This window comes from Thamnophis elegans, chromosome 16, assembly GCF_009769535.1.
Source record: "Thamnophis elegans isolate rThaEle1 chromosome 16, rThaEle1.pri, whole genome shotgun sequence".
In the NCBI taxonomy this organism is placed as follows: domain Eukaryota; kingdom Metazoa; phylum Chordata; class Lepidosauria; order Squamata; family Colubridae; genus Thamnophis; species Thamnophis elegans.
Window position 1 is genome coordinate 23,087,506 of NC_045556.1, and position 13,473 is coordinate 23,100,978.

The 13,473-nt window shown below is 48.3% G+C and overlaps 1 protein-coding gene across 1 annotated transcript in view; it reads left to right on the forward strand.

The window, feature by feature from the left end:
• The first annotated feature begins 3,904 nt into the window (after window positions 1–3,904).
• Window positions 3,905–13,473, forward strand: part of SMAD3 (SMAD family member 3) — a 70,232-nt gene continuing 60,663 nt past the window's right edge. Inside the window, exon 1 of the mRNA XM_032232866.1 lies at window positions 3,905–4,431. Within this exon, the coding sequence (XP_032088757.1) occupies window positions 4,226–4,431 (206 nt within the window). The 5' untranslated portion in view covers window positions 3,905–4,225. The remainder of the gene's footprint in view (window positions 4,432–13,473) is intronic.

Here is a 13,473-nt window from a genome sequence, read left to right on the forward strand (position 1 = left end):
GGACACCTATTCTAGAAGGTCCAAATTAAGACAACAGCAACCAGAGAGATCCGTTGTGCCCTGGAGGTCAGTCAGCCCGGGCATAGTTTACCAGAGCTTTTAGGACAAGGAGCAAAGACTTCATAACAGCACAAGCTGGAAGAATTTGTCCCAGAGAGGAGCCTATCCAGAGAATGCAGAATAACAGAGTTGAAAGGGACCTTGAAGGTCTTCTAGTCCAACCTCCCTGCTCAAGCAAGAGACCCTATACATCCTATAGGTGCCACTTCTTAGTAGGAAGTTAACAGTGTTCCATGATGTCATGCTGGCCACATGCGCTGGCTCAATGGTCTTATCAAAGCAGAGATGAGGACCACTCCCCTGTAATTGGGAACAAATGAAATCCACAGGGACTCCTTTGTCTTTTTAGCACTACAAGTCATAATTTCTTCCCTAAATAGACCTTTAAGAATAGTGGGAAACTCCCCCCTCCCCCCAAAAAGAGAGATCTCTACCTCCATTTTAAGTCATAACGGAATGAGAAACTGATGCCCGGGAAGGTGGAATTAGCAAAAGAGACACCGGACCTTTGGGAGTCTGGAAAATTGCTCCCATGGCCAAGCCCTGGAGATCAGGGGGAGCACAGAACGAAGGTCTCTCCAAAATGGGGGGAGGCCTTTAAGTCATCCTCTCCTCTGACAACCAAAAACACAAACAGAATCTTGGGGTAGAAATGGTATGGAACCAATTATCAAACCAGTTCATGGAAACAGACCCCCATTCATATATTTTAAAAGAAGATATTTACTTTGGGGTAAATATTTTCTTCATTGGCTATTCAATGAGTGACGCTTTTCTCTAAAAAAAACAAGAACCTAAGAAACTCATTCACCAAGACAGGCACAGATCCAAAATGAAAATAGAATTTGAAGCCACTGAGGTCTTCCCAAGGAAGGGAGGACCAACTCTGAAAGGCAGATAGTTTACATTATGTGCAACTCTGCCTTGCTAGTTAAGTTCATAACTTAAAGAGACGAGGAAGGGGCTCCCTTCCCCTCCTAGTCCCCTCTTGGATCAGAGAAGATACCAATAGCACTTAGACTTATATACCATTTCACAGAGCTTTGCAGCCCTCTCTAAGCACTTTACAGAGTCAGCATCTTAGTATATCGTACAATGAAATTAAATGGCATCTTCAGTGTACATTATAACTATAAAAATAAAAACACAAAGACACATCCTTCACAGACTATATAATTGAAATTGAAAACCCGACATTGCATTAATATTGCACTATACCGTAGTTCAATATAGTTACTGCCCTGGGATAGAAGCTGTTTTTCAGCCTATTTGTCCTTGTTTTTATTGTCCTGTACAGTCTGCCAGATGATAATAGTTCAAAAAAAATTCTTTCCCCTAACAATCTGGGTCTTCATTTTACCCACCTTGGGAGGATGGAAGGCTGAGTCAACCTGGAGCCTGGTGAGATTTGAACTTCCCAACTGTTGGCCGGGAGCAGAAGTACCCTGCAGTACTGCACTCTAACCACTGTACCACCACAGCTCAAAGATCTCTTCTATTCTGGCCTTCCAAGGTTAAAGGTCTGCTGGATGTGAGGAACACTTGCCAATCCATATCTCCTGGATCACCCTGTATTTATTAACCATTCCCTCATTGACAATTCACAGAACAGATTAATTAAAAAAAACCACATAAACATGGCCAAAGTCTTGCAAAATTGCCATGTTTCTGAGATTTGGGGTGAGAATGTTAATATCTTGCAAGATCTGCTCTAAGAGTTCAGCTTTGTTTATGTTTAAATGTTGGCCCTGAATTGTTGTGCAGAAATGTTTCCAATCCCTGTAATAAATCATGCTTTAAAATCAGAGTGACGGAGCTCTCACATTAAACAAAATCCAAACAAACCTGATTACATCTTGGGTAACATGAAGAGTCCAGCTTTCAGTCATTCTCATGGGCAAATAGGGCACATTTCAAGTGATGGGCACATAGATATTCGGCCTGGATTTGGATGGATGGATGGATGGATGGATGGAAGGAAATGAATGAATGAATGAATGAATGAATGCTCAGCTTATCCAACAGGCCAGTGTTTCTCAACCTTCGGAACTTTAAGATGGGTGGACTTCAACTCCCAGAATTCCCCAGCCAGCACAGTATGGAGAAACATTACAATAGTGTAAATTGATGCATTGGGCAAACTCAGCTGCAGTGATGACAAACAAACAGGCAAACCCAGATTTCCAGGGGGGCAGAAACAGTCTTTTAACCTTTGGCTGCCAGCTAGCCACTATCCAGAATTTTGCCGGGCAGGGCTGCTAACCTCCTATGTCTGGTGCAAACTCAGAAAATGGAATTAAATGGATTAGTGGGCTAAATAAACATCTCCAGGAAATACAGATGAGGACCCTCAAGTCTCCAAATCCCAGTTCTGGGATCAGATCCCCACCTTCCAGCGCAAGATCCCACCTTGCAAGCAAGATCCCCCCACCATGCAAGCCAGATCTTGCAGGCAGCACCCGTCAGGTGCTTTGCCTCTGCGGTGGGCACTAGTGCCAGGGAAGGGCTGGGAGGTTTTCTCTCATTTGCTTCAGGAGAAGAAGCTGGTTCTTGCCCCCTGCCTTTGGGGGGGGTGTCTTTTGGTTCAATCAGAATAGAGCTGGAAAGGGGACCTTGGAGGTCTTCTAGTCCAGCCCCATGCTCAAGCAGGAGACCCTACCATTTCAGTCTCTTCTTCAAAGTCTCCAGTGATGAAGCACCCACAACTTCTGAAAGCAAGCTGTTCATTAATTGTCCTGTTAGGAAATTTCTTAGTTCTAGCCTGGTTCTCTCCTTGATTAGTTTCCATTCCATTGTTTCTTGCCCTGCCTTCTGGGGCTTTGGAAAATGAATTGACCCCCTCCTCTTTGTGGCAACCCCTCAAATACTGGAATATTCCCCCCAGTCCTTCTTTTCTCTAGACTAGCCAGACCCAACTCCTACAGCTGTTCATGTTTTAGTCTCCAGGCCTTTGATCATCTCAGTTGCTCTTCTCTGAACTTGTTCCAAAGTCTCAACATCTTTTTTGTAATGTGGTGACCAAGATTAGTTGCAGTCTTCCAGGTGTGGCCTTACTAAGGGTTTATAAAGTGGTACTAATACAATACAATACAATACAATACAATACAATACAATACAATACAATAGCAGAATTGGAAGGGACCTTGGAGGTCTTCTAGTCCAACCCCTTGCCTAGGCAGGAAACCTATACCTGTTCCAGACAAATGGCTATCCAACATCTTCTTAAAGACTTCCAGTGTTGGGGCATTCACAACTTCTGGAGGCAAGTTGTTCCACTGATTAATTGTTCTAACTGTCAGGAAATTTCTCCTCAGTTCTAAGTTGCTTCTCTCCTTGATTAGTTTCCACCCATTGCTTCTTGTTCTACCCTCAGGTGCCTTGGAAATAATACTTCGTGTGGTTTTGATTCTATGCCTCTCTTCATACACCCAAGGATTGCATTGGCTTTTTTGGCTGCTCCACACGGCTGGCTCAGGTTTAAGCGACTCCAAGGTGTCGCTCACAGGGACTGTTTTTGGAGTCTGGTTTTGAGCCATTTGGTCCCAAAGCGGCGAGGGCCGGACCTCGAGGGCGCCCTGCGCGGGCTCCGGGACCCTCCACTCTTCAGATTCGCGCGGCTGGCGGGGCGGGCGAGGCAAAGCCGGGTTGGGGCCGGACGCCTCCCTTCCTCCCGCGGGTTCCAGCGCCGGCCGAAGCGGGCGGGCGGGCGGGCGGTGGTGGTGGTGGGATCTCGGGGGCAGGTGGCCTCCCTCTGCCCCCGCCCCCTCGGAGGGGGCGGCCCCCCGATTTGCATGCGGCTCAGACGGGCGGCAGAGCGAGCGCGCCTTTGCGCAGGAGACGAGGAGCGCGCCCAGCCGGAGGAGGAGCCGCAGCCGGAGCCGCAGCCGCCGCTAGAGGCGCGTCGGGAGAAGTCGGCGGAAAGTTGGCGGCGGCAGTGGCAGCGGCGTCCTCCGCTTTGTCCCGGGCCGAGCCCGCCGCCGCTCCTGGACCCCGCGCCGCCCGCCTGAGCCGGGGAGAGAGAGAGGCCGGGCTCCCGAAGGGCGAGGGAGGTCCCGGCGCTGCCGGAGAGAGCAGGCAGGCGGGCGAGGCGGACGGGCGGGCGGGCGGAGGGGCTCCTGGGCTGCCCTCGGCCGGCCTCCTCCTCCTCCTCCTCCCGGCGCCGGCCATGTCGTCCATCCTGCCCTTCACGCCGCCCATCGTGAAGCGGCTGCTGGGCTGGAAGAAGGGTGAGCAGAACGGGCAGGAGGAGAAGTGGTGCGAGAAGGCGGTCAAGAGCCTGGTCAAGAAGCTGAAGAAGACCGGGCAGCTGGACGAGCTGGAGAAGGCCATCACCACCCAGAGTGCCGCCACCAAGTGCATCACCATCCCCAGGTAGGGCCACTGACCCTCCGGGAGGAGACCCTCCGGGAGATCCCGGGCCCTCGACGGGGAGTCTTTGTTCTCGGGCCGCCTCTCCGCCGCCCTGGGGAGGGAGGCTTCTCGCTTGCGGGGACCGGCCGGGGACTCCGGAGGATGAGCGCCTGCGGGTCCTGCAAGCATCTCCTTCCGCTGCCCCCGGGTGCTTTTAGGCACGGATGCCGGCGGCGCTGGGAAGAGGAGGCGCTGGGAAGAGGGGGGCTCTCATTGGGGAGGGGGCTGAGAAAGTTCCGCGGAGGATGGAGAGGCCCCCGCCGCCCTTGGCAGCTCTTCCTTTCTTTGCCTGCTATGCAAGACCTCGGCAGTCGGAAGTGAAAACGGGGGCGAAGCAAAGAGAGAAGGTTGAAACCAAACACCTTTCAATGAGCTGTGAAAATGTTCCCCGTCGAATTCATGGATTCCCGGTTTGGTTTGGTTTTGGTTAACTTTACATCGATTCAAGGCCTCCCATTGATTGTGTTTATGCCCAAGCAAAACATCGCAATAATTGCAATTACTCTATGAAAATGAAAGTAAATGAAAGTAATGCCTGGCAAGAGGGCAAGAATGGCAAGAAGTCGGTAAACTTCTAGCTCTTTTGTTGGCTAAAGACCTAGAAACCTACTTACCCTCAGGGCCTTTCCTGGGAGTCTGCTCCACCCCTCCCCAGATACCCTGATTTGAGGCTGGAGTGGCTTCCTCACAAGTGACCATGACTGCCCGGTTGTTGCAGCCAAGACCACAATTTGATAGAAGAAGGGCATATATACCTTGCCGGGAACTAGGGCAGGAGATCCACCAGGGTTCAGTTCCTGGGGGATCAGCTGAGGGGGGGGGGTTTGCCTGAGTGGAAGGGATGAGCAGCCTTTGCTGGCTTCTGGCCCTGTCTGCAAACTGCCCGGAGTCTGCAAACTGCCCCGAGGCGTCTGGGTGAGCTGCCTCAGAGACAGGCCCAAGTGGGGCAGAGGTTCCCATGGACTTGGTCTCTGTCTAGCAGCCTCTGGAAGGGCCCTTGGCGGAGACTCTTTGGCCTCCATTGCTGAAGGTCTCCTCCGCACAGAGAGCTCCCCCAAATCGGCCTTTCTTGCTGGGAGAATATTCACAGAGGTCTTTTCCTTTCCTGCCATGGGGTGTGCGAAGGCCTCACCCGCTTGGGAATGACATGGGAGGCGATCCACTTCCAACTCCTGGAGCTTGGAGGGAGAAGGCAGTCGGCCTAAGTTGGACAGGGTGGGGATTCTTCGGCTGGCCAAGCCATTTCCTCATCATTTATTTTGGCCCTTCATTCTGGGTTCTTATAGCCGGGCGGAATTGCTCCAGTTCACGTGCGTGAGTAGAAAAAGACAAACATGGATTGGTTCTTCCAGCAACTATTTGTGGCTGGAGTTTAAGTTTGGTGTTCCATCATAAAGATTTGCTTCTAGAGGGTACCTGGGCTCTTCTCTTCTCTTCTTCTTTTCTCCTCTCCTCCTTGTCTTCTCTTCTCCTCTTCTCTCCTCTCCTTTTCTTCTCTTTTCTTCTCTAAACTCCTCTCCTCTTCTCATCTCTCCTTGTCTTCTCTCCTCCTCCTCTTCTTCTTTTCTCCTTCCTTCCTTTCTTCCTTTCGAGGAGGCCTCTCTTTCGCCGCAAGAGGAAAGTTCTCAGCATTGGGCCCAGAAGGCTTGTTTGTTTTCATCCCTGCCTTTTGCTTTCCCAACGCTCTGTAAATGTGAATCTTGGCTGTCAGGATGATTTAGGAGGGGACGGCTGGCTCACACAAAGAGGCATCTGTTGTTCGGGCCAGCCGGGGAGACCGGAGGGGGGGGGATGAGGAGGGTCGGGCAGTGCCGAAAATGTTTCTCTTTTGAAAGACGGATCCCAAGTGTCAGGGCAGAGTTGCCTACTTCTCAGGGCGGAGAGGGTGGAAACTGCCTTTTGCAGAGAGGCCGAACTCAAAATCGGGGGCATTTATGGCTGGGGGACAATCCATTCTCCCCACCCCCACCCCACTCATTGTTCTCTGGTAGTGCCAGTTTATTGGTGTGGGGAGGGGTTGCTTTTCTGCAGAAGCTCCTCTGGGTTTGAATTCTCCAGAAGGAACGGGGGGGGGGGGGAGAGAGATAGAGAGCTGGCATGCCTCTGAGCCACAGCTTGGGTTAGAGAACCTGATTTCTCCAGATTTCTATTAGAATTCTCTCCTCCTCTCCTTCTGGAGCTCCAGGCAACTTTCCCAGCTCTGCCTCCTCCTGATTTATTCTCTCTCAGCAAGGCAGGGAAGTGACCGGCCTCACATCACCCTCAGTGAGTTTGAAGGTTGAGGAGGAAGTGAACTTGTGGCCTCCGGGTCCTCCTTCCCAACCAACCCTCACCTCAGGCAGCTCTCTGGGTCTTATGCAAAGTCTTCTCCAGAAAGCTCTCTTCTTTTTCACGAGGTCCCTCCCTTGAACTGCCTGCTCAGAGGTCCCTGGCTAATTCTTTTCACCGACCTCAAGACGGGTGAAAACCAGCAGGTTCCCACCGATTCTGGAGAACTGGCAAATGCCACCTCTGGCTCCAGAGTGGGGTGGGAATGGAGATTTTGCAGTCTCCTTCCCCTGCCACGCCCACCAAGCCACGCCCACAGAACCAGCTGTAAAAGAATTTGAATTTCACCACTGCCTCAAGACCTTCCTGGAATGCTGCGTGAAACTGATGCTGTTCTTTTGCTTAGTTGTGTAAATGCCCTCCGCAGGTGACAAGTCCCCAGGGATTTGCTTGTGCTGAAATGCATCTGTTCCAGGAGGGCTGCTGTGTGAATAGACATGGGGAGACCCTGGTTTTATGTGAAGGCCTTTCCAAGGACGGGACATTTTTCCATTCCACCTTGCAGACCCAGGTTTTTTTTGAGGTGGTGGTGGTTCCATAGCCTCTTTCCTCATGCAGAGGACGTGGTTGTGCTGAAGGCTTTCCCTGGTGGGAAGTGTGCCTGCTGCTTTCGTTACCACCCTTCTTGTGTTCCAGGCCTTTGCTGCCTTTTTGGCTGTGCCCAGACCAGTAACCCGTTTTACAGCGTAAGGGGATGGCTGGCTTCGGAGAACAAGCTAAGGTCCTGGTTGAATTTTTCGCAACAGGTTGTGGCACCAGCTACACGTTGTCCTGCATTTAGCTCCTGGCATCTTCCAAGTCCTGCTGCTTTATCTCTCTGCCGTTGGCACTGCTGCAGAATTGTGTTATTTCTGTACTCATATAAAGGAGTGATGGATTAGAGTGGTGTTCTTTATGAATACAGATACTTCAAAAAAAATGAATTCTGGAAGGGAGTCAAGGGCCCTCTTGCTACAGTGGTGTAACTCATTCTGCAGAGTCCTTCGGTTGACTTATGCAGTTAGGTAATCACGGTAGAATAATCAGGCCTCTGATGAAATGTCTGTGTTAAAAGTAGAAGTTGCAATGACTTTTTAAGAATTACAGCAAATGAAAAAAAGATGGGGATATGCTGTGGGAATTATACGGCAGACTTTAGTCTTCAGCATCTAGTCCAGAGGTCTCCAAACTTGGAAACTTTAAGACTTGTGGACTTCAACTCCCAGAATTCTGGGAGTTGAGGTCCACAAGTCTTAAAGTTGCCAAGTTTGGGGGGGGGCACTGATCTAGTCAAACCTTTTTGTAATCTTCTTCTCACTTCCCACAACTTAGGTTTTTAACATCTCGTCTAATGAGAAAGTCGGGGATTTTCAAAAACTTGAATATCTTTTCTGAACTTTGAGTTGGCCTCAGGAAGAAGGCATTATAGCAGTAATATATAGCAGTAGACTTATATACCGCTTCATAGGCCTTTCAGGCCTCTCTAAGCGGTTTACAGAGAGTCAGCATATTGCCCCCAACAATCTGGGTCCTCATTTTACCCACCTCGGAAGGATGGAAGGCTGAGTCAACCCTGAGCCGGTGAGATTTGAACCGCTGACCTGCTGATCTAGCAGTAGCCTGCAGTGCTGCATTTAACCACTGCGCCACCTTGGCTCATGCCTGAACAATGGTTTTGGAGCACAATGGCTAAATTTCTACAGTAAAGAGAGCAGCTTAGCAAAATGATCTCTCCTGCTGCTGAAATGTTAGATTTCTGAAATGTTTCCATCACCGTGTTCCACTAGTGTTCAATTTAGGACAGATCATTGAGCAACTGTCTGAGTTACAACAGCCACCCCAAAAGGAATTTATGACCTGATTTCAAAGTTCCAATGGCTGGATTCAACCCAGTCATGTGATCAGATTTTGGGGCCTTGGCAATTGGCTCGCATTTGGGGCAATTTGCAGTGTCCAGCAGTCATGTGACTGGAAATTTGACTTGATTTCTGGCATTTGCTTCCAATTTCTGGCCAAAAATGACCATTGAATAAAACGGATTTGCCTAACAACTGCAATTTGCCTATTGACTATTGCATTCACTTAATGACCACAGCAAAAAAAGGTCATACTCACACGGTGACCTGCTTAATGGCTGCAATGGTTTACAGCGGCATGGCTCCTCGTGCCACTTCAGGCACGCGTGTCATAGGTTCACCATCACCTATGTTAGAGCATTGGGTCTCAAAATGGTTTCATGTTGATTTGTCCTTCAAGAATATCCTCTTCTAGAGGTAGAAGCAAAGTTGGCTCTTAAAAAAGGCAGGGCCAAAAAGGTACATTTCATAAATGATAAGATAAAGGCTTTACAAATCCTTAGTAAGGTCACACTTGGAACACTGCATCCACTTTGTGTCGCCACATTATATTCCACATCCCACATCAAAAAGATGTTGAGACTCTGGAAAGAATACAGAGAAGAGCAACAAAGATGATAAGGAGGTTGGAGGCTAAAACATACTAAGAACGGTTGCAGGAATTGGGTATGTCTAGTTTAATGAAAAAGAAGGATTGGGGTGACATGATGGCAGTGTTCCAGTATTTGAGGGGCTGCTGCAAATAAGATAGGGTCAATTCATTTTCCAAAGCACTAAAAGACGAGACAAGAAACAATGGATGGAAACTAACTAAGAGAAAAGCAACCTAGAACTAAGGAGAAAATTACAGATTAACAGAGTTGACAGGGACCTTGTAGGTCATCTAGTCCAGCCCCCCCCCCGCCGCCACCGCCTAAGCAGGAGACCCTACACCATTTCTGACAGATGGCAGTCCAGTCTCTTCTGAACATCTCCAGTGATGAAGCTCCCATAATTTCAGAAAGCAACTTCTGTTCCATGGGTTGATTGTTCTCACTATCAGAAAATTCCTCCTTATTTCTAGGTTGAGTCTCTGCTTGATCAGTTGCCTAATTCCTAAAGGACACAGCAATCAACCTATGGAATAGCTTGAAATTGTGGGTGCTCCATCAGTGGGGGCTTTCTAAAGGAGCCTGGATAGCCATTTGTCCAAAAATAGCACAGAGTCTCCTGCTTGAGCTGGAGGTTGGACTAGAAGATCTCCAAAGACCCTTCCAACTCCATTATACAGTGCTCTAAACAACCTCTGCAGATCAGACCGAAGCCCCAATTTAGATGATCAACCATCTGTTTCCGCAGCAACCAGTTTTGATGTCTCCAAACAAGGTATTGATGAAAATTACTTCCTGCACTTGAATTTCCTAGCAATGATAGAGAAGAATGTTGTCTTGGCCTGTGAATGTTATAAAGCTAGAGTGGACAGTGGCTGTATGAATCCATCCATCATTTGAGTAGCCTCTGGACAGGTGGATTTCCAGAATCCTCCTCACTCAGCATAGCTGTTGCTAAGTTGATTGGGAGTTAAAAGTCACAGATCTGATGGGCGTCAAGGACGATTGGAGAATTTGGGAAGTTTTGGGTGCAGACCTTGATGTCCTTGGATCAGAATCACACGAGGCTTAGTTCTGCCAGTGTAGCTCTTTGCACACTAGTGCAACGCGTGCCGTTTATACCAACAGCTTTTGCGAGTTCTGCAATAGCAACGGGTGCTAAGCATTTCTGCAGGAAATTTGATTTGTCCAAATAAACATTTTATCCTCACCTGCTTTGAAGCGTTGTTGGATTAAGAGGAGGGGGAAGTATTCCGGGTCCATCACAGTTTGTGTGCATTGGCAACAAAAGCAGCAGATGGCAAGGAACCACAGAAGCTGCTGTCCGGAGGTTCCCCGTGGACCAACCTCATCTTTGCAGGTTTAAACAAGGGCTTGCTTTTCTCTGGATTCTGTTTATTGCAGACTGGACACCAGATCCTAAAACAATGAACTTTCAAATTTGGAAGTAGGTTGCATCTCATTTACCATATTTTTCAGAGTATAAAATGTACCTTCCCCCCCAAAAAAAGAGGGTGAAAATCTGGTTGCTTATTATACCTTGAATACAGCATTTTTGGCCTCCCAAAACCATACCCTGCACATCAATTTTTCACAAAAAACGGGGCGTGCAGAGGGTTTGGAGGCCCCCAGAGTGATCCTGGCGGCTTGGGAGGGCAAAATTTTTAAAATTTACCTCTTCAGAATCTTGGTGCATCTTATACTCCGGTGCGTCTTATAGTCCGAAAAATACGGTATTTTAAAGCAACGGAAAAGATGGTGATTGAGAGTCATGAGACTAGAGCAGTGCTTCTCAACCTTGGCAACTTCAAGATATGTGGACTTCAACTCCCAGAATTCCCAGATCTCTTATCAGACTTATCAGGAGAGAGCTGTACTAACGGTTTGGGTGTTCTAGTTGAGCTAACCGCAGTGGTGTGAAGTAGGTGCGGACCGTCGTCATTTAGGAACCACAATTGGAACCAACAGTGTGGTCATTAAGCAAAGCAGCCATTAAGCAAAACCGCCACTGTGCTTATGTAATCTCCCTTCAGCTTTCCTTTGCTGGATAGTCTTGCAGAGCTCGTCAATGCAAGGATTGGTTGAAAGGGTATTTTTCAAACGGCCGTGGGTTATGGTGATGGTGTTGGGGAGCGAGGGGAGGAGGCTTGTGTTCATAATACAGCCTAAAGCAGATTGAAAGAGAGATTGTTCTCTGGCAGTAGAACTTGGGAAATAATCGTTGTGGGGTGGGGGGTGGGGGAGCTGTAGGAGGAGGTGGTAGAAGTGGAAAAGAATGGAGTAGCAAGCACTAGGTCTTTGAATGCTTGTGTGTGGGTGGGTGGGTGTGGGTGTGTTACCTAGGAACCTGTATGGTAATTTTGGGCCTCTGGTGTTTTGGAGCCCTCCGACTTGGGTGTTCTTAAAAGAACCTGTGGACACCCCTTCCAGGAAGTCAAGCAGAAAATGAAGCCCCAAAAGCCAATGCACTCTAAGCTGCATTAACAGAGGGATACAATCAAAATCCAGTGAGGTACTAATACCACTCTATAAAGCCTTAGTAAGACCCCACCTAGAGTTCTGCATCCAGTTTTGGTTGCCACGCCATAAAAAAGATGTTGTGACTCTTGAAAGAGTGCAGAGAAGAGCAACCAGGATGATGAGGGGACTGGAGGCTAAAACATATGAAGAATGGTTGCAGGAACTGGGCCTGGCCAGTCTAGGGAAGAGAAGGACCAGGGGAGACAGGAGAGCAGTCTTCTAATATTTGAGGAGTGGGGGGGGGTCAACCTGTTTTCCAAGGCATCTGAAGGCCAGACAAGGAATAATGGATGGAAACTGACCAAGGAGAGACTCAATCTGGAAATAAGCAGGAATTTTCTGACAGTAAAAGCTGTCAGCCAATGGAACAGAAGTTGCGGGAGCTTCATCCCTGGAGGCTTTTAAGAAGAGACTGGACTGCCATCTGTCAGAAATGGTGTAGGGTCTCCTGCTTGGGCGGGGGGTTGGACTAGATGACCTACAAGGTCCATTCCAACTCTGTTATTCTGTAATCTTTGCTCGGTAAGTGGGCCGGACCAGAGACTTACCCGAGATAACTTGAGCACTGCTGGAAGGCAAGTTGCTGTTCTCCCACAAAGTGGCCTTGAGTTTTTTGGCACACTGAAGGCAGCTTGGCAGCGCTGTGCCCTCTAAACTGTCTTGGGCATGAAATGCCTCCCCTACATATTTAAAGGATTAGACTTGCATAACACAAACCTCATTACAGGGACAGTAATTTAGACCTTTGGCAAGCATATTAAATCTTGATTTTAGAATAATTTATCACCAGTTGATGCTCTTCGCAACATGGAACATGGGTTTTGCAAAGGTCGCCTGAGGTCAGTGAGAACTGTACAGTCACTGAGGTTGGACAAAATCTCCTTCTTGCTGCCCCAGAGTTTTCCCATTTTCTTTTCCTATTCGCCTCCCTTTCTAAAGTTCCAGTCATCGTGGATGGTCTTCTTTTGTCCCTCAGTAGCAGAGGGTTTTCCAGGCATTTATGGGTGATCTATGGTTCTTTTTAAAAACATATTAAGCTGGGAAGGTGATTCTGGAGGAGAAACTGTTGTTCCTCTGGAATTAATGTTATATGATGACATCTTGAACAGTCCTTTGCTGAGGCTTGAACGAAGTGTTCTTATCCATTTGCTACTTGGCTTCCAAGCAAGGAGAGAAGCTTCTTGTGGATTCCCCCCCCCCCCCCGCCTTGTGCTGAAATTCTACGGAAGTGCTTTGCATATGCAACTTTGAGGCTTACCACATCCACCCCCACCTTCAGGAAAGGGTGCAGGACTTTCCCAGCGCTCCATCATGTCAATTCACAGCAGAGACAAGCCTTGAAATCATGGCATAGTAACCATTTCTTTTCCAGGGAAAGGCTCTGTGCAGGCACATCCCCATTACAAGAAGCGCTTTGTTTGACCCTAAAAAGGGGGTAGGAAGAAAATAGCAGAGAGTTTTGTTATGCAGAGGCTGCATAGAATAGCCATGAAGCCAGAGGCTAAGTTGGGTTTGTGTAAGTTGGGAAAATTGGTGTCTTCTTTTATACAACAGTGGGAAAATTCCACCAGATCTTCTATTCAAATTCTAGAATGTGGGCGTTAAATCAACCTCTGGTACAACTTTGCTAAAATCAGCAGGACTTCTGTTGACCGCAACTTCTGTTGATTTCCCTGTTCATTCTTAAAGATGATGACATCTGAACCCAGTGCTTTGCATGTTATGTTTTT